Here is a 21,380-nt window from a genome sequence, read left to right on the forward strand (position 1 = left end):
TCCTTGTGCACCTCACAGCTGGCAGAGCATGGGAAGCTGCAAAGTCCTCAACTTAGTATAAGTGCTACGTAGCAACAACTAAAACGTGAGTGCGTTATCAACATCTTCTCTTCCTACATCCCAAGCACAGCACTATATCAGCTCCTGGGAACAAAATTAACTCCATTCCAGCCAAATCTAGGACAGGGTACTCACACTGAAACCAGATTCTGCTGTGTTCTCTCCAGCAACTTGTCCTAGTAAATTCATGGGGAAGATGGTATAGCAGTGTAACTCAAAAAGAAATGCCAGAAGCTCAAAATACTTTGAAAAATGTGTCATTTTATTTGTACACTTCCAAAGTTGTATGTAGAAACTTATAGCACAGTCCTGTAAATTTACTCATTGCTAGAAGAACTTCCAAGGACACAGGAAGGTATTTATTGATTGATCATCAAGTTAGAGGGGAATAAACAAAACAAAAAAAAAAAAAGAAAAAACAAACCACAAACCCACTGGAAAAAAAAATTAAAAGTTATGGAACTCTTTTTTTTTTGTTTGTTTGTTTTTAATCCCCAAGTACAAATTTTATAAATACAAAACAAATTCACAAATTACTTTGAATGCTAAATAAATATCTACTTAATAAACTCAGACTGAATACCTCCAGCCAGCACTGGTACAGTACTTAAAAGATATGCAGTTGTACTCATTCATGTGTAGTGTTGAGAAGATATGCTCAAACAAGTTTTAAACATACACACAGTTTCTTCAACTGTGCTACAGCAGAAGATTTTATCTGAGTTGATAAAGCCCTCAATACCACAGCTCCTACAAAATCTAGAGGATGAAACAAGGTCATTTGGTGCAGGAATAAACAATTTACTTCTGGAAGTTATTTGGACACATGAATGTATTAAAAATGTACAAAACCTCTGTAAACCAGTACTGTACCCAGTACATCTATCAAAATTATTAGACACTGAATAAAACTGTAGCAAAGGTAATCTTTCCTACATTCTCCTGAGTGCTTAATATTTCATTGAGAATATAGTGCAGGCCACACTTCAAGGTGGATAAACAGTTGTTATTGCTTTATACAGGTATGACGACTGCGTGATTTAACATTTCATTTTAATGAAAATAACAGATTCCCTCAGAAAATCCTTTGGAAGGCAGAGGTTAGATTCGTGACTTCTTTGCCGCGGGAGCAGCGTGGTCCACATTACCAGATGTGATGGGAAGTCCAAGCTTTTGAGCCTGAATGTGGAAGAAAGCCTGAAGTCTAGTTCCAGCTTTTGCTTCACTCGTGTTACGAGGGTTGTATTCAAAGCAGTTCGAAAACATCAGCTCAATGTCATCAATGAATTCCGCTAGTAAATAAAAAGGAAATAAATTAATTTCGCGTGTCTCAAGTAAGAGAGCGGTGTGACACCACTGACTTAGTACAGTGATCTTACACAGAGACAAAATGTCTTTACACATGTGTCAAGTTTCTATCATTATTCAGTGAAGTGCCATGTAAACATGGTTAAATTTCTCTGATTGTCAATAAAGGAAATACAAATGAAGCAGTAACAATGCTATCTTTTCTAAATATTTCATCAGTATCACTCGCTGACATCGAAAGGCTTGAGAAATTACCAGCAGTTTCTCATCTGCTAATTTCTTATTCATCTGTACATCGTGTATTTTGCCGGTAAAAGAACTATGTTCAACAAATCTTATTTTAAAATACTCTTTAAAAACAAAAACAAAATGCAAAACACAAAACACCGCAAAACCCCAAATCAAACACAATTTCAGTTTTCTAATCCTCTGACACAGCTTATTTTAGGACAATAATTTACTTTAGAGAGAGAACATGGTTCTTTACTTCTTTCAATAAATAATACTTACATGCATATTTATATTCACATTTATTCACTTTTTCACGGATTATATTTAAGGCAATAGGTTTTTTTATGATGTCATAGTAGTCTGGTACCTTTAAAAGAAAAAAAAAATAGAATGATTCATAGACAAACAAATGGAAGCTTAAAACTCTACCTGTGAAAAAAATTTAAGCAAACCATGCACTGGCAGAAAGCATATTGGTTTTCTTTATATATAAGCAGAGGAATCCTAAGCAACCACCTCCACTTCCTGGACAGAATATTAGTTTGCAGATATTGCTTTTCAATTTTTTATATAATTAAAGTAGCAGACCACAACAAACATTAGCCAGCAATTCAGTGAATAAATCTAAACCTAAATGCCCTGTGAACAACTGTAAGAAAATTGCCTGAGCCAATAAGCATTATGGTGTTCCAGCTATTCCCATCTGTCAAGGACAAAAAAAAATATTTCCAAGATTTAAAAACTTTTCATTTTTCTGTAGCATATTAAAATATTAAAAGCTCCTTAATCCTGAGTTAAGGCCATTTTTACTCCACTACTATTCACCATCTTGCAAGAGAAATGAAATCCTGAGATTCCACTTAGTTGTGCTGAAGAGAAGGTGGTGAAGCTTCCTGTAGCAAGCAGGACACACTGTGCAAGTACTGGCTTGCTGTGCACTGGTCATTCAATGTATTCCTTACATTGTCTTAAAGGCAGCAAAAACGTAGCCCAAAATTTCTATCATCATGAAGAAAACTTGGGTCACTCAGGTATGGATTTTTCTTTCTGAACAATACAGAGACTATCCCCTAGTGACTGATTCAGGCAAACCGGAATGCACTGGGTTCTAGCAGCTTCTTTTCAGGATCAAAACTAAGCTGAATTCTCCATCCCTCCCTAAGAAGCTTCCTTGCCTTCACCAGATTCCGCAAGAACGTAACTCCTGTACTCTAGCAGGCAGACGCTAGTCTCTGTTTCATTGAAAACTCCTCTCCTTCTCCTCCTCTGCACTTTCTACACAATTCTTTTTGTCTCGATGCATTAATCCTTTCAGTTATCTGTGACTCCTTAGAAGTTTCAAGCCTTCACCTATCAGCTATCACTGTTAATTTTAACAGAGGACTTAACCCGCAAGCTCTGGCTGCCGCGGGAGGCCCGAGCAGAGCTGGTGCAGGGGCTGTGGGGACGGACGCGTTGTCAGAGAGGACAGTTCCAGCAGCACCTCCCAGCTGACAAGCCCGGGCAGCCTGCAGAAAAGCTGATGTGCTGCAGGAACTTCTGTTGTAACACAAACCTCTACAGCAGCACTTACTTTGGGTACCTACTTTATCATCAAATATTTTAAAATCTAAACAAGAGAGAAATTAAATTAAGAACTAAGCTAGGAAATCATCTTTGTACTGCATTACAGTTAACAGAGTGAAGTTGTTCCTACCTTGTTATTTTATTGCAGGTCTGTTCTCAAAATACCTTTGCATAAATTGAAGATTAATTCAACTAATTAATTGATAACCATAAGCTTACTTTTAGCAGTCCTGTGCTCTCTTTGTTTTTGAGGTTTGTTTTCCAAATCAAAGCATTTCACATTTTTAAATGCCTGATGCATATTTTAAATCTTCCCAATAACAAGTCAATTGGAAAAGTTATTTCTGGCACCAAGTATTTGAGTGGAAATGCAAGAGTTCTCCTGAATCCCACTGCTTAGCTGTATCCCCTGTTGGAGCAATGCTATAAAATCCCAAGTTTTTACCGCCGGCCAACAGGATTCCCAGGCATTACCACTCCATCTCCAGTTTTATCAGTTACCTGGATTTTGGAAACCAGTTTCATGAAAGGCCAGCTGTCATCATGTCGTACTAGTTCCACTATGAGTTGTTCAAAAGCTGAGAGTTCATGGACTCCCCCTTGACGTCCTGAACTTCTCCTGTTCAATGAGGTTTGAGGAGGTAATTCTGGAAAAAAAAAAAAACCAAACCAACCAACCAACAACAACAAAACAAAACAAAACAAACAAACAACAACAAAAAACACAAACAAAAAACACACCACCACAAACAAACAAAAACAAACAAAAAAACATTAGATAAAAATAAAAACCTGTTAAGTTAAAAAAAATCATTTTAAAAAAGTGAAACACCATTATTCTCCCCTATTAAAATTATAGTTTCAGGGCACAACTTATGTAGTTTAGATTCAGGTATTAACTACGCTACAGCCTTGTTATTAACCACTAAATGTCTCTCTTGCCATACAAAATGCTAAGAACCAAGACTTAGCTGGGTTCCTCATCCATTCTTCTTCACCACATTAATTTTGGAAAGGATTTTTTCACCTATTTCAATTTTAAAACAATTAGTTAAACACCTAAAGAAAAGCCCTATTAGAGGAAGATAGAATAAGCCGCCTACTCATAACTTTTACTTGCACAAAACCTCTATTCAGAGTGGTTTTATCGGCTTTCAAGAGTAGTCAGCAGGGTGGTTAGAGGATAAGCCCAGAAACTCCCAATGGTGAGGGACAGAAGTGGTGCAGAATACAATGCTGCCACACTGCAGTGCAAACTCTTTTACACTCCTCAGCCCCACACAGGGTCCTTTTTGTTTTTAAAAGGTTATTGTAGCTTTCCAAGTATTTCCATACCACCAAACACTTGGATTAGCTTAACACACAAGGATTCTGTTAGCCCTATACCAGATAGACAACCTTTTTCTTCTGGTAGCAGTTTCCTGTTGTACATGTATATTCCCAATTTCACTACCTTGCCTACATCTGTGTTCTTCACTGTTTAACTCTCTAATAAAACAAAACCATAAAAGCTATAAGGAAACATTTGCAGGGATTACGGCATAAATACCACTTTCACATTTTCTATTCACTTATTAGCAATTGCTCCATATTTCGTGGAAATATGAAATTTAAAATATGGTTATGATAAATCTCCTTGGCAAATTAAGTACTGTTCTTTAGATGGTTGAAATTTTTTTTCAGGTTCATTCTGTCACTGCAAAAGAGGGAGCTGTCTTGTTGGAAATGGTAAAGACACCTTCAACCACCACTTCTAATCTCCCTGCCCTACCACACAAACATTTTAGCAAGGAACAGAACACTGCTTTTGTTTCGGACAAACACATTTCTCTAACCTGTGGATTGTCGTTTCCTGCCTCTTCTCTTGGGTTCAGTAACAGGCAGCGAAAGCTTTGAAACAGAAACCGGACACTTCCTAAGCCGTTCACTCGGATCTGCTGTTTCAACAATTCTAAATCCGAGGGAATTGGAGGGGCTGTTTTCCAGTGTGCTGTCAGCACTCTTTCTTCCTCTTCGTCTTCTTCGAGGACCAAGTAATTCCACGAATACATCTGCTTGTAATGAACTTTGGTTCTGACGAGTGGTCCGGCTATGAAGCCTTAAAGAAGGCTTTGTCACAGCCGGAGGGGCTGATTTTACTTTTCTTATACCCCTCCTGGTCACTCTAGATAAAGGATCAGCTTGCTTAGGTGTGTTTTGCTGACTCCGAGAAGCGTATCTTGCCTGATGCTGGCTGTTACGACTTGAGAACGGATTGTTCAGTTTTGCTGCTCTCATCTTTAATGGAAACTTGACCTGCGGTCTTCCTGGCTTTGAAGGGCTACAAAAAGTGAACAATTATTTTTATTTATACCAAAATCCCATTCCTCTCTTTTCCCTCAGTTTTCTAATCAGCATTTTAAATCCCAACCATTCAAGTTTGGACTGGTGAGCAGCTGGCTTTCAGGCTGATGCAGTCACCCAGTTACTATTACCTTAAATACTGCTCTGAAGTCTCTTAAATAAATATTACTTGGAGCACACGCTTTAAAGAAATGCCCAGAATTCTGATCACTCTTGCAGCTTGAGCAATACAAATGCATTAACTGGAGTACCAGGTATCAATTTCTTTAAATCACTTACTTCTCACAGCAACTGTAACCACCAAGACTTTTGAACTATATTATCAGTTACCTAAGTAAACTGCAGTTCTAACACACCAAGTATAAAATTTATGCTCTAGTCAGGGTTTATAACTAATACTCAAGACTCTCCTTCCGTTACAGGAGAGAAGGAAGAGCCCAGAGATAAATACACTTCTCAAGGAGATTCAAGTTCTCCCCAGTTATTAAATGCCAACTGTCAGAGCTGCAAATAATCTTGCTTCAGTCAATTTAAAAGACTGTACCAAAAAGAAAAAAAGTAGTCTGAGATCAGGAAAATTTCCTTCAACTTCTATGTTCCTGGCATGTATATCAAATCCATCACTTTACTGAAATTATCACATACATTGGATTATTTAGCTGTTTGGGGTCTTTTCTGTTTGGTTCATTTTGGTGGGGTGTTGCTTGTTTTTTAACAGCTACTGCAGAAGTCCTCAAGTCCTCTCAAAGTCACATAGACTCCGATGGATGACCTTGTCTTCCCTCATGTTCCAACACTTACTGTATGAAGCTAGTTCTCCAAAATTCAAAACTGGACAAAAACAACTCCAGGTTTTCTCCAGAAAATCTTTACTGTTTGAAACACTCTACACTTTACATTCAAACAGTAGCTATACAGAACTACAACTCTCATGGCCATCTCTCGCTCATACATCCAAGGCTGGAATTTTCATCCTGAAAAGTGAGTCTAAGTCCAGTGGACCTAACTTTTGTTAACACAAAGTACATCAGTAATGGCCAAATTCATAACAAGATGCCTTTTTTTTTTATAAACATCTTTTCCAGACTGAATTTCCAAGATATGTGCTTTTGTGAACAACTATTCCACCTAATGATCAAGATGATATTTCAGTAGGAAACCACTTTACCAGATGTCTGTTTACCTTATTTCTTCGTCCTCTTGAGATTCATCCTCCCCATCTTGCTCTTCTTCATAATGCTCTTCCTCACTTTGTCTCATTTCATCATAGTTTGCCTCCTCTTCCCCTTCTCCTAGTTGTTCAGCAGTCTCTTCATCGCTTTCCACAGAAGGTCTCTGTCTGGAGGAGAGGCGTCTAGAGCGCTGTTTTGGTCGGCATTCCGGACAAAACCAGTCTCCTTCAGGAATGACCTGCAAACAGAAGGAAAAAAAAAAAAAAATCACTGTTAGGAATATGCAATTAAGAAGTACTCACTTTTGTGCCAAAAGGAAGCCCTTTTCCCTAGATACCTTCAGCTTGGGCCTGATACAGTAGGTGTGATAGCCTCGGTCACAGCCATCGCACAGCACCATGCTTTCTGCATCGCCCTTCTTTCGACACACTTTGCAGCGAGCGTTGAGGATGGACTTTGACCAGATGACACTTCGATCCAGTGTAGACAGATGAAGGAAGACTTGGGACAAACTGGTAGAAGAAAGAAGTGACTCCCTCCAACGATCCAAAACTGTTTTGTAGGACCGTCCACCATCACTGGCATCTTCCATTAAAGAAGGGGATTTAAAAGAAAAAAAGAAAAAAAAAAAGGCAGAACAATCAAACTTCTTTATCAAGCACTCAGATTATTCTAGACTACGAGGTAAGGCTCTGACTTTCAAAGAGATAGCAGTAGTGAACTGGGATAATATAACAACCTGTGTCTTATCTCTTCAATACTTGAATATTTCCTCCTTAGTTTCCAAGCTGCTAAAGCTCTAAGAGCTGTAAGATTTTAGTCTTCAATACCAATTCAACATACAAGTTACACCTAGGACATGAGTAAGACATAAAAGTCTTACTCAGATATCAACCTGGAAACCTAACAATTGGATTAAATTTATACAGTATAAATGAAGATTACTCAAGATTTAAAAAAAACAAAACAAACCACAAAACACAAACCCAAGCAAAACCAAAAACACACTCCCAATTTACTTTCAATTTTATGTATGTTTTGAAATCCCAAAATATTTAAAGAAAGAACCCAGCATTAAACAGACTTGATTGGCAAAAAAACAGCTAAAAGGGCTCTTCTCACCTGCATTGGCCCCATTACAGTCTAGCAGACCAACTTCCAGCCCTGTCCCCCTGCCTCAGCACCTTATTTCTGCCCTGCACTCCACCTTCACAAGAACCTGCACGTCTGCCTGGTTAACCAGATGGGGTGATAGGTCTGGTAGAAACAGAAATGTTTCTTGGTATTTGATAAACAATGTAGCACACGAGTCTCTGGTACACACCTAAGGGCAAACCAAGCAAGACCTGGAATCCTAATTAAGTCAGAAATAAATGAGGGAGGGGGTGGGGGGCAGTGGTGAAAAAATATATTTTCAGGCAGGTTTGGTTTGCAACCCAGGCCACCAAAGTGGCCACAGCAACATACACAGAACAGCGAGAGGGGCAGTACCCAATGGGAATGAGCAGCTGGGGATTACAGGAGAAATTGGGTTGTTTGAGGACCTAGAGAAACAAGAAGGTATAAATGACACCCTGCACTGCTGCTGCTGAGCAGAAAGGGAATTTCTTTATGAATGTCAAAAGCTAATTTCTTGCATTTTGAAGCAAGAAGGTTTGACAAAGAGACAATACAGCAGTACTTTTGATTATAGAGACATGCACAGATTTCCCTTCTAGAAGTCATAGTCCAGTTATTGCTGTGTAATCTCTTGCTGATTAATGATCCACTCCAGTGTCAAACGCCCCCTCTCCTGCTGCAGTGGCCACAGTGGGCAGAGAAATGGCCTCCAATCCACCTGTCTGCCACAGCAGCTCTCCTCAGGAACAGGAAGAGAAAATATCTAATAACAAATAAAATGAAAGAACAAAAATGAGACTAATTGCTCTCCTGGCAAGGCCTTTCTGCCGTCTCATCAACTGTCTGCCAGGATTTGCCTAATCTTGCATACATTTGCATGAGCAGCAAGTAGCACAAGAGAAGCAATGGGAGAAGGCAGAGGATAAACAGGCAACACAGCTTCATAAGTAAAATATAGCCACTCGCTAACTGCAAATACAAATCTAGATTTCCTAAAATTTCCTCTTACTTCGTCCTTAGGTTTCCTGTCTTAAGTTCATTCAGTCTTATGAAGGATAGCGGACAAGGTCCTTTTCACAGCACTGCAGTACATCTCTCAATGTATTTTTTAAAATGCAGTAAGAAGAAAATGAAAACCGCTTGTTGGGACACTAGACTGTAATGTGAGACCCACTTCTGCTCTGCTGCAGATTTCTACTGTAACTCTGGCAAAGACACTTTAATTTTTGTGTATCTATAGTTTGACAAGCATTTCTTTTGCTGACAATAGCCGCTTGAGCATTATTACTTGGTGGGTTTTTTGAGTGGTTATTTTTAGCCTGAATTGGTTCACCAGTATAGTTCATCACACCACACAACAAATATTTGCACTGCAAAACTGCAGTGTCAATGTAGAGAGAGAAATTACTGAGTACAACTTGCTTCAGCACATCCTGCTGCTGAGAGAAACAAGCTAAACAACACCCACTGTTTTAGATCCCAATTTGTAAAATAAGATTAACACTTTTTTTCCCCCATCCATCATCTTTCTCATTTAATATTGTTAACTTGGAGAGAGAAACAGCCTCTTTCTTTGTGTCTGAGCAGCTCTACATGGCGCAGTGGGATACCCCTCTGTCAGCTAAGCCTCCCAAGCCTCGCTACAATGCAAATGAAGTTGTTTGACAGATCTATGCACTCATCTGTCAATAGCTAATTGAGTTCAGGGAAGGGTTTTCCATTTTAGTATTTCTAGAAAGGACATGCAGTTGCACAATGCCGTGAAGTTAAAAAAAAAAAAGGGGGGGGGGGCAGATTATGTGAACATGCAAATTTCTGTCCCAAAGTGATAGAAAGAAAATACAGTTCTTTATCTCCAGTTGCAGAAAACTTTTTTTTTAAAATTTTATTTATTTATTTATTAAGCTGTATTTGTTTTCCTACCCACGTTTAAGCCTTTGGCTTCAATACCACAATTTCTTCAACATAAGGAGCTGGCTATAAAATTATTATAGTAAAAAAATAAAAGAAAACCTGATAAAATATTCAATACTTTCTAATTCTTAGCAATACAAGTAACATTTAAAATTTAAAACAAGTAACATTAAAAATTACTCTGACTACTCTTGTCTTTCACTCTCTTCCTCTTTTTATCCCCCCAGTGGTTCCTTTCATCTCCTGCATTACCAAACATTAAATTCATAAAGTTATTTCAAATACCTTTTCGAAGCATGGTAGATTATTTTTTAATTAATTGTTATAATCCATACTTGTGTAGTCTAAAAATGTAACTAGAACAGTGGTTCTCAACACGCATATGTGGAAAAAGGTAGGCAGGAAAAGGCAGTAGAATAATATGCACGAAGGAACTAGACATCCTGGGATTTACTTTAACTCCCACTACAAACAGAAGGGCTAACCTGAAAACTCTTAAATCAACCCTCCCTTACACCTTTCTGTCCATTCCAAGTACAAATGGCTATAGAAGCAGCTTGCTGACCACAGGTTTCTCTCTCAGAAACAACTTGTTTGGTGTGTGTTACCACGAATCTCCTCACATCTCGAAAATACAGGTAGTTCACAGGCACCGCCCTCAAGGACCAAGAGAACGAGCTCATCTGTCCATGTGAAATGACACTTCGGATATTTTCATGCAGGGGCATTCTTAAGTATTAAAACCATGAAGTTAACTCTCCCAGGAAGTAAGAGCCAGAGTAAACCTCATCTGCTCCAAATGCAAGGTACCTTCTCTGACTGCCTTCTCTGAAGGGTAAGCAAATAATTCTTCTTCATAAAAAAAAAAAAGGCCACTTGCACCTCACTGCCTCTGCTCATGGAACTCCACAGAGAAGTAAGAAAAGCACAAGAACAAAGTATGCCTACATACAAATCCTATCCCAGTTCACTGCTGGATGATGTCTGATGCTATTAAGAGGAAGACAATTATAAATAGAAAAGAAGTAACTTTGGGAGTAGAGGAAACAAATAATAAAAATCTAGAATGAAGTGAATGGAACAAAGACAAGTACAAAGGAGTGGGAAAAGCTGTGGTTTGGGGTTTGGTAGTTTTGTTTGTTTTATTGTTTGGTTTGGATTTTTTTGTTCCACTGAAAATATGTGGCACAAGTTTAAAAGGAGGTAAACGGTTTGCTATACTGGTCACAGAGGTGCTCCCATGAATTAGAATCCAGCCTTCTGTATGGAAATATGAAGAATGCTTAGTGACTCCAGTCCTGCTCTAGTGCAGAAGGCAGCAGGGCTTTTTGTGGTTGCCTCACTGAGCTCCAGGGCAACCAAATCACTTCATCATTTTATACCTCAATTTTCACATCTATGTAATAGGAATGATCAGACCTACTTCTCCACTGCAAAGTATTTTGAAATTTAAAGAAAAGTAATTTATACTAAAAAAAAGAAGCAAAATCCACAATTGCTTGTATTTCTTCCCCCTCAAATGTATTTTTTTAATCTGAGAAGCAGCACTCAGTTTCCATCAAACAGCTTGTTTTTATTTTAATATTTTAACTCAGAATTTTTGCAGGAAGAACATGTACTGCAAGTTGCATCCCCCTTTTTGCAATTCTCCCCAAACATTACCTTGAGCTGGCTACAGAAAGAACAATGAAATTTTCATAGCTAACACGTAACGAAAGGATTTCTAAAATGCAGCTTGTAATTAAAAAATGCATACAATTCATGTTATATTTAATCATCAGACAAGAGACGATTAGCAGCCATCCAGCAGCCCTGCAAGGCAGAGGGTGCTGTTTCTGGGGTTTCTAGATCTCCTTTTGCATTGCTATCTTCTGCGTCAGTCTTTTCTTGCTCTTCCACTTGAATATTCGGTACGCACCTCAACTCTAAACTTATCAGAATCACCAGCAAGGCTCTTGGCAGCGTGATAGAGCCTCAGAACAAAACCGGTGCAGAGAGGAGCAGCTGGTCCTTTTATTGCTGCGCTGGGTCCCTTTGTCTGTTTCGCACCCTGGAGGCCACTGGGACAAACTTGCCAGTGGCTGCACTGAATTTCACTGCCCTGTCTTTAGTGCTTGAAGCTGTATACAGAGTGAAAACTAAAAACTATTAAATAGGGCTCCACTCCCTAACAGGAGCCGAGCACAATGAGGGGGGGGCAGAGAGGGAAAAGAAACTGCCCTGGCAAAAGCAGCAACTGACACACTGACAAAGCACGTTCAGTCTGGTGTAAAGCAGAAATGCACGGGTACGTTCTCTATCAAAAGCGTTCCCCTGTACTGCTACCAAAACAGAACTCCTAGCTAAGTATAGAACTTTCCTTTCCATGTTATACATATGCAAGTTGCAAACTAAAAAAAATAGAGCTCACTGTGGTAGCACACTAAGACATTGTTTCCAATGGGGGAACTTAAGCTGAATGTAAGATCATGCAAATTTTACACACTTGGTTTTTGAAACACAGCAAATGCTGAAGATATGTACCCAGAAAGGGCTGCATCCCGCAAGTTTGCCAGATGCCTCTCAAACACACAGGTTTCCTTGACACTTGGCAGTTGCACCTTCTATTTACATCCAGATGTTCCAAAGTCAGAGCACCTTTTGTGTAACTGCCTAGCACTCAGAAAAATCAAAGAGGTGTGTGGTTTAAGTTTTCCTTACTACACAGTCACTCAAAGCCGTGGCTCCTCCAAGAGCTCTCTAGTGACAAAACTAAAATCTTACCTTCATTCAGACTCGTATCCCGCTAAAAGCAGCCGATTACGCAACTGAAAACATGAGACGCTTGGCACCAAAGGTAAAGCAAGGAAGAGGGAACCCGATGCTGTCGTGTAATGGTTAGGGCAGTAAGCCAGAGCTGAGGAGACCTGGGATCCTTCCTGCTCCCTCAGCTATGCAGATTATTCTATACATTAGCATAATCTTACTGCAATACCATTTATCAGAGCAGAAGAGATGCACAGGCACAGTATGGTAAACAAACATGTAAGACTTAAGACATGCAAATCACATAAGATTGTTTTCCCTATATAGTTTCTTTGTCACACAGTATAAAGCGTCTAAAGGAAAACAGGATTCCCAAGTTAAAAACAAACAAGAAAGCCCACCATCAACAAAAGGTTAGGCAAAAAACATGAACCATCATCAGATTATGGCACAGTTGGGACCACCAAAAAAAAGACGCAGGAGGATTGCTAAAAAATTTCCTCTCCATTACTTCAGGGACATCTTTCTTCTTTTAGTCCTTTTCTTCTAACTCATGATGCCCAATGTATGCCCATAACCTACTAATAGCCACGTTCCTCCCCTTACAGGCTAAACTTAGAGCTGCAAGCAAGATGCTGTTGCCAAAATACTCCCACAGAGAGTCTGGAAATGGAGGCATGTACTGCACAATGTATTTACCACTCTGCGTGTGCAGGTTTATATGGCAAACACTGAATGTACTGTCAATTCACTGTCCCAGGCACATATTGTAAATCTAGTCCTGTGGCAGGCAATAAGCTGCATCATGCCTAGCCTGGAAAGGGCAGACAGCCTTGAGTTGACCAAACACACTTCACCAAGTAAAGCTTGTGAACAGCTGCAGCTTAAACCACTCCTATGCTCTCCCCTTTCATCTCAATCATTTGCTACATTTCCCTCTCCCAGACGTCATCACACTGATAACAAAAGCCTGTGGAAGGGAACCCATGCCTGTGTGTCAGTCTCCGGCACAAATCTAGCTCAAACTCATCTTCAGTGTCAACTGATAACCAGGCACCAGACTCCATGCAGGAGCAGCCAAGAAGCAGAAACAGTTTTAGGTCAACTGTGCCACAGGGCACTAATGTCTACTGTTAATATACCAAAACCCGCATTTTCATCTTAAACTGCTGTGGCAAAATCTGCCAGAGCCTAAGGATTTTGTACAGAGTCATTATGAGAGGAGAATATCAATGTAAGAGGCAGTGTAGCAGTTTGTGCTCTGGGGTACCGCCAGTCTGTGCTGCACTGGTGACCCACGCTGCACTCCCCCAGGCCAGGAGCAAAGCTGTGAGGCCCACAGAGCATCACTTGTCCTCGCCATCACATCCAAAGGGCAGCCTGATTGAGACAGCTGCCTTGGGAAGGATGAACCACCTGCACATGCTTCTCCAAGACAAAACCCCAGTTTTGAATTGCAAATGCATCCTAAGGAATCCAGACTTAAGGGATCACAGGAAAACAAGTGAATTTATGCACTTTGGATCTCCTCTTGCCCATAATCGTGCTTTGGTTTAATTTATTCTTGCAACCCTTTATTTCTAAGTTTACAGCATGAACACAAAATCCGAGGATCTGAAAGTTCGCAGTGTAAATCTTTACTACGTTTTACTGCAAATATTCTGCTATTGCTGAACAAGGTGATCAAGATAAACCAGGCCTATATTGCTTTCACAGAAACAACATAAAAGGGAGGACACATTTTTACCACTTAAGAAACTCATGGTATAGTTGCATGATACACTGGCCTCAACAGCATGCTGAATTATGGAGTATTCCCTCCAAAAGCTCACTTATTTCTGCCCAACAGCACAACTTGCCTCACAATGCATCCGTATAATTGTATGGCCACATGAACAAGATCACTGAAGTGATCCAGGTTAAACAGGCATGTATTAAAGAGTAAAATATCCTGTAAATTAATTAATACATGTAATTCAGGACATGAAGAAAAGAAAAATATTAATGTTTCGTCATGATCTATGGCCTTGTAACCTGATAATCTAATATTTTTAAATTTTACAACGGTACGTAGTAATAGATCAGTTATTTGCTCTTTTCCCCAACATGTCCCTCTACAGCATCCAGCCATACAAAAGAAGTGAGTTTGGAGTGCATGCTTTTTCTGTGTTGTTTGTGGGGTTTTGTTTGTTTTTGTTTTGTGCGGTTTTTGTTTGTTTGGGAGGAGGGGTGTTTGTTACAAAATCTTACACAAATTAGAGACATAACAGTTTCAATTCTAAAGCTTACCAAGAGGTGCTTTGAGAAACCTGCGCTCAATTCCTTGTTCTATCTGAAGCAGTGCAGATGCCAAGTAGTGGACCACGTTATTAACTGGCTGAGGAGTACTTGTACTTGTTGACGCAGCACTTGGAGCTTCAGTTTTTAACCCAACAAGTCTAAAATAGATATATATTAAATTATATGTTTTAATGTATTTTGAATTTAATACCATAGATATTTGTACAGGTGTGTATCCAGATTTTTATTTTCACTTCACAGACATGCATGGGCTACAGATATGAACAGACGGTTATCCCAGTTCTCATATTTGCTTAATTAGTCTAATAAATCTAGATAAATAATGTTTCGGTAACAATTATCTAAATGTCAAGAAATGCATATGACAAATTTCAATACTATTATTAAGATTTCCATAAGATTTGATCCAACATCCATCAGCTAGCTTAGAGAGATTTCTGTGAATTATTTTCCCAATGATTCTCCAGTGAAAACACTTCCAGGGGGGAGGTGCAGCCTTTTAGAATACTTTGATCTGCAGAAGTTCAACTACATATATCCCCACAATTAATAAGATTTTTGAAAAGAAAATTAAATACAACCAGAAAGCATTTTAGAATGTTATATTAAGAACTGTTAACTTATATGTTCTCGTCCTTGGAGGATTTTTCTAAAATATTAACTCTCTTTGACCAAAGACTAAGTACTAATTTCAAAGTGTAGTTAATCTTCCCGAACCACAAACATTACATTAAGTATAGTGTAGAAAAGCAACTCACACTAAGGAAAATAAAATTCAATTTCTACTTGGGGTTTATAAAAAAAAACCTAATTAAGACTGTCTGGATTCTGCTTTATTCTGGTGAAAGAGCAATGCTTTTGCTTGTCCCTGTTCTTTTTTCACACTTAAAAGCTGTTCATTATATTTTGCAGTCACACACATTTCGAGAGCCTGAAAGCAAACAGAAAAAAAGCTGCATAGTTATTTACATTTCACTAGTCAAACTCCAAGGTCTTAATGAGATGTCACTCGCTCTGAGGTGGATAAAAAGCCCAGCATCAAAAGCAATCTGTCACATGATTTCAGAATCCCATAGTCTCTGTTTTAATATGCAAGGCTTTATTAGAGCAGACTTTATTCAGAAACTTTGACTGAGTCAGTATCAAATGGAAAAAAAAAAAAAAGAAGCAACAAGCTTCTGCAGTTGAATTGGGATCTGGCAATGGAGCAAGTGCCCAAGGCAACTGGAGACAGATGAATTTTAGCTTCTTAATTAAAACACTGGAATATTTCTATGTTGTGGTTTTCAGGAAGCAAATGTCTAAATTGTGTCATTAATATAGAGGATGACCCTATTCATTTTGCATGCAACTAGAGAACTCGAATCTGAAGGACAGTCTTACATGAAAATACTAATTCAACCAACTGAAATAAAAAGGAAAAAACCTTAAAGAACTTTAAATTCCTACATCCAACACAGCATTCAAGAGTCCACCCAGAAATAAAGCTTTCACAGAAGTCTAATTGCAGAAAACCTCACAGAATACATAAGCAAACAGTATGTTGGTATAATGATCACTTCAAATGAATTTCTTTTCCTGCAATATTTCAACATTCACATTCTATAAAGACATACAACTGTACACCTATTAAGTAAATAAGATATTTCTGCAAAGAACGAATTAAATATTTAGAAATCTTCAGTTTCTATAGTTTGATTTACAACAAACAGATATAGTGTGGACTCCCACATCTGTCTCAAATGTTTGATTAAAAAAACCTAAACAAACCAACAAAACAACACTATATGATTTGAGGTTTCCTCTCTTCCTATGCTGCAGCTTGCTCTGCAAAATGATCATCATTCATAAATTATAAGATTATATCTCTGATGTGCTGCATTGCTTAAGGTTAATCCAGACCGTGGCCTCTTGCACTGATGGTTCTCGCTGTGACTCGTGAAGAGGTACAGTGGCCACTTCAACCAGCAATTTGTTACTATTACCATGTTCCCTTTGAAACACTCCTACTTTTCTCACAAAGTGTTGGATTTTTGTTTGTTTTTCCTTCTGGAAAACAAACTGGAATTGTCAGATTAACTTTTCTTTGCATTTCAAATGATTTTAAAATGAATTAATGTATTACTTATTTGATAATTGATGTTCACTTTGAACAGTGTAGTATCTGAATAGTAGAAGTTGTTGTAAAAATTGGTGTCTTAATCTTATATGGTAATAGAACAGTGTCATTTACAAGATATAAACCAAAGAAAAATGTCACGTTTTACAACTCAATCTTAAAAAACACTATTCCAAAGAATTTGAGGCTAAAAACACTTTAAGGTTAAAAAAAACCCCAGAGCACTGCTGTAAATCTCACAGGGAAGAGTCATTATTTAAACCATAGCTCTTACCTGTCTTTCACAAACTTATCTTGTTCATCAGTTTCCATTTCTTCAGATTCTTCATTCACAGTTTTAATTATACCATTTTCCTTGTTTTCATCGTTCAGGAACTCGTACCGCCCATGTTCTAAGGCTGCTCTCCAAGACTGTCTGTCTGTAACCTGAAGCCAACATAGAAACTTGAAGTTTCTAAAGAATCAGAGGCCACAAACTTTTAGTGCCAATTACTATCTAAATTTAATTATGCTTTCAGTAAAACCCACAGCATGCAAGAGTTCTCATTCAAGCTACAGACTTGATGGCACCACCATGCTCCTAGGTATGCTACAATTCACAAATACCTTAATAGCCCCCAATGTTCCTTGGTAGATCCTGTCTTCAATGTCCAAAAGAAAGTCTCGAAGTCTCAGCTCAAGCTGCTTCTCTGCAGATACATAAGATCCATCATGGGCATTTGACATCCTTCCCCGTCCTGAAGAAGGTCTAATGTCACTTTGAGGTTTGTCTGCAAAAATACCGAGTAACTTCATGTTAGTGGACCTTCTTCCTTAAAGTAGCTGAGCGGAGCGTTAAGGGATGACCTATGGATTAGCATCCACTCATCCCAACACACAGGATGACAAATTCTTGTCAATTTAAAAGTAATTCTTTCATCTTAAAATGCTTTCTGAAGTAGTAGATGGTCAACAACTGCTGTAAGTGCAAGGAGGAAAACAAACACCAAGAGAGAGAATAAAGTCAAATTTCTAGCATTTTTCACATTCGATGGCCCTTACTTTACAGGAGAACTCCTCAGTTTTCTTTCCTGCATGGATCTTTATCATGACAACATTTAAAATAAGCATGTACAAAAGATAATCACAAAAACTAACAGAAGAATATATAATCCCTTTTAAAAATCTAACTTTAAACCAAAACAAACAGATCAAGATGACACAGGCACAGACTAGACTGATTGTGTCCTCTAATTAAAGGCTGGGAAAAAACAGAACAAGACAGCAACATAATTTATGAAAAAGATGGGAAGAGCTGATGATAGGCAGTCATGCAGAAATCTCTTCATAAGAGAACTGAAAATTCATGCAAAAGCTCAAAACCCACAGGAAAGAGCTGAAAGTATGCCCAGATCCTAAATTAGTGCTTGTAAATCTGCATAAGTGGCAAATGTTTCAGTTCCCAGGATTTATATTAAATTCTAGGAGTGGAGTGATGAGGAGGTAAATGCAAAAACTTGGAGGTATTTAATAAAACATTACCATAAAGCTGTAAAGTAGTACAGGATGAATTTTCTAAGGTGCTCTCGACTGCAGAAACAATTCCCTGTAACTGAAAGTAACTATGCAAATATTCTTAAAATGTATACTTGCTTACTCTGATGTCTGGATGTGAGAAAAGTTCTTTTTGGTTTAAAAGAAAAGGAAGAAATGATTTTTTCTTGAGCAAAACTGAAACAGCAGCAATTGGCTTGCAAACAGTTGGTGAGGAAATATTAATGGATACTGGAATGAAATCAGGTAATAGCACGTTATCAGTTTTATTTCAACGCTCTTTTGAGTGGGAATTAGAAAACAGAGGAGGGCAGTTTACAGCACCAGAAAATCACTGAGTAGTTCCCATTTGTCTTGCAAGTCATTTAAGTGAAGACAACAGGGCAGTAGTCAACGTCCACTGCAGAGAAACTCCCTCGCCAACACAGCTACATGTGGGCACCTACCACAGAGGGGAGGTGGCACTGGTATTAGACCACTGCATTTGAATTGTCTTTCTATTAAAGTGAAGTTTGAAGCTGCCTTTTTTTTTTTTTTTAAATCAACATTATGCTATAATTCTAGCATAGAAAGAGAAAAATCTATGATTGTGGAAAGTTGCTTCAGGGCAGAAAACAGCATACAAAATATAAAGGTGCGGCAATTAGGAAAATAAGGAACTACACACACGAACACATATCAGAAAGCAATAGGTTTTCTCACAAAAAACACAAACATAGCCATAAGCCATGAGGCCTCCAAATAAAGCTCAATTACTACACAAGAACTCTGTCCTGTGCTAGTTTCTGTCGAAAGGGTAAAGCGGTTACAGATTTAGCAGTATTTGACGTGTTTGTGGCACGTTCTGGCACACGCACTCCAGTGAAACACAACTCAGCTCTGTCGTGAATAATTCAGGTACACTAAAATCCTGACAGTAATTTGGTATAATTCAAAACAAACTGCAATTTCTTAAACATTACCCTAGCGAGTTTCATTTTAGTAACATCCTCTACCCACCAACACACCACAAACAAGCCAGCTGCGATCCTGTGTATGCAGAATTTTATCCGTGATTGGGGCTAATGCCTTGCCAATAAATGGCAAAATACTTGGCTAGGAGAAAAGGGAAAAAACCCTAAATCGTAGGTCTAGGATGGTTTCAAGTACACTTCTCAGTTTTGAAACCCATAAAAACAACAATGCCCTGCAGATGTGTCCCCCTCCTGTAATAAGCCTCTGCCAAAAGAAGGTGGAAAAAAAAAAAATAGAAAAGAAACCACTGCACTGACATTAACCCACAGAACAACCAACAGGCTACACTACTTTTTCCTCCCAAAGGTTTTAGTATGACCCTGCAAGATGCTGTCATTCCCTTCCTCACAACAGGCCAGTAAAGGCTTTCAAATAATGCAAAGCATTATAATGTTGGCAAAGAATGTGCCCTGTTCAACGCATCAAGGTAGTAATTGTGTCCCTTTGCAATGTTTCTGTCTCGAGTGTCATATCTGTGTCTCCTTTCATCATACTGGAAATGAGGCCATCAGATGATCAATACTATGATTTGCCTTCAGCAGATATTAATCTTTATTCTCCAGTTAATCTTTTCCCAAAGCTCAAATTACTTCCTAAAGATGTTTGTTTAAAAGCCAATCCCGTTTTAAAAAGCAGTGAGATAATAGAAAAATTATTGCTTTTTTTCAGGATAAAACACCAGAAAAAAACATCTATCATGGGCAGAGGGAAACAGGCCACACACCAAACCTGTTTTCCATAGACTGAAATAATGCTTAAGAATAATTCATATTTCTTAGGAATTAAAATTAAACGTGAATTAGAGGTTTCTAGAATATTAACATAGAAATTACAGCCATGGAAGCAAATTAAGATCCGGAACTCCTCATTTACCTGGAATATGGAACTTTTCCACAGGAAAACTGCTTAGTTGTTCATATATTCTACTTTTTTCTTGTAAAAGAGTTTCTTTTAAGGCACTCTCCCTATGTCCTCGGGAATTGAGAGCCTCTAGGAGTTGGTCCAGTTGCTCCCGAGAATTGTAAAAGCACCAACGGTTTGGTTTATATACTGGCCTTGGCACTTCTACAACAACACTGGTGTGTGAATCTTGGTCAATATTGGAGGTAGATTCAGAAGATTTCAAAGACTCTCCAGTTTTACTGAATACCTGAGGTTCATTTGTGCAAGACTGTACATTATTCTGAAAGGAAGAGGTTCGAGGCAGCAACATATCTTCTGTGAGACCAGAATAGTCCTCTTCTATAAACAATCCAGGAACAGAGGGGAAAATCCAGTAGCGTCTGTACAGACGGTCACGACCTAACGGGGTGATATTTGTGCAGGCTGTTGCATTCTGAATCTTTTCTAACAGTTCCTTCTCTTTCTTTTGTTGCTCCTGTTTTAAAGCTTCTTCCTCTTCAGCAGTAAGAGGTTCACTCTTTTCACAAGGGGTCTCTTCCTGTCTTGTAAATTCTTTATATCCATTTTGCCCTCTCCTTCCTAAAAGTTAAGGGAAAAAGAATGATATGAAGACACTTATAAATTCTTTCTTTAACCAAAAACTCAAGTAAAGGGCGGGTTTTGGTTCTGTCCCTTTCTGATAAAACTAGTTAAACTTACCCTGTCAAAGACCATCAACTCAGTAAAGAAACAATACTAGTTTTGTCAAAGAAAAATTCAAGTGATTAACCCCCTTCTCTTGATAAAGAGAAAGCTGTCTTTAGCATACTTTCACTTCACAGAAACTAGACCAAGTCTGACAGTCATTTTTAACACCATTAAAAGAAAACCCAAATTGTGTTATAAAAATATCATGATCAAGTAAAATTCTAGCAATTTCGTTATCGAATACAAACTATGTTTTGGACTTAATTTATCTTACTCTAAATTATCAATTAAACTCCCCAAAGACCTCAGGCAAAACCAGAATCCCTATCTAAGAGCTTTTATTGCAAACTCAGTTACACTACTTT

At 38.4% G+C, this 21,380-nt stretch overlaps 1 protein-coding gene across 5 annotated transcripts in view; it reads right to left on the reverse strand.

Annotated features, from left to right (window-relative positions):
- Nucleotides 1–301: 301 nt before the first annotated feature.
- Nucleotides 302–21,380, reverse strand: part of BAZ1A (bromodomain adjacent to zinc finger domain 1A) — a 63,847-nt gene continuing 42,768 nt past the window's right edge. For all 5 annotated transcript variants that reach the window (XM_071809395.1, XM_071809394.1, XM_071809397.1 and 2 more), the window contains 10 exons: nucleotides 20,299–20,907; nucleotides 17,485–17,648; nucleotides 17,153–17,304; nucleotides 14,748–14,896; nucleotides 7,018–7,265; nucleotides 6,692–6,918; nucleotides 5,001–5,485; nucleotides 3,667–3,812; nucleotides 1,879–1,966; nucleotides 302–1,352 (listed from right to left, as the gene is read on the reverse strand). In XM_071809395.1, the coding sequence (XP_071665496.1) occupies nucleotides 1,162–1,352; nucleotides 1,879–1,966; nucleotides 3,667–3,812; nucleotides 5,001–5,485; nucleotides 6,692–6,918; nucleotides 7,018–7,265; nucleotides 14,748–14,896; nucleotides 17,153–17,304; nucleotides 17,485–17,648; nucleotides 20,299–20,907 (2,459 nt within the window). In that variant the 3' untranslated portion in view covers nucleotides 302–1,161. The remainder of the gene's footprint in view (nucleotides 1,353–1,878; nucleotides 1,967–3,666; nucleotides 3,813–5,000; nucleotides 5,486–6,691; nucleotides 6,919–7,017; nucleotides 7,266–14,747; nucleotides 14,897–17,152; nucleotides 17,305–17,484; nucleotides 17,649–20,298; nucleotides 20,908–21,380) is intronic.

The sequence above is a fragment of the Patagioenas fasciata genome, chromosome 5, assembly GCF_037038585.1.
Source record: "Patagioenas fasciata isolate bPatFas1 chromosome 5, bPatFas1.hap1, whole genome shotgun sequence".
NCBI classification, from domain to species: domain Eukaryota; kingdom Metazoa; phylum Chordata; class Aves; order Columbiformes; family Columbidae; genus Patagioenas; species Patagioenas fasciata.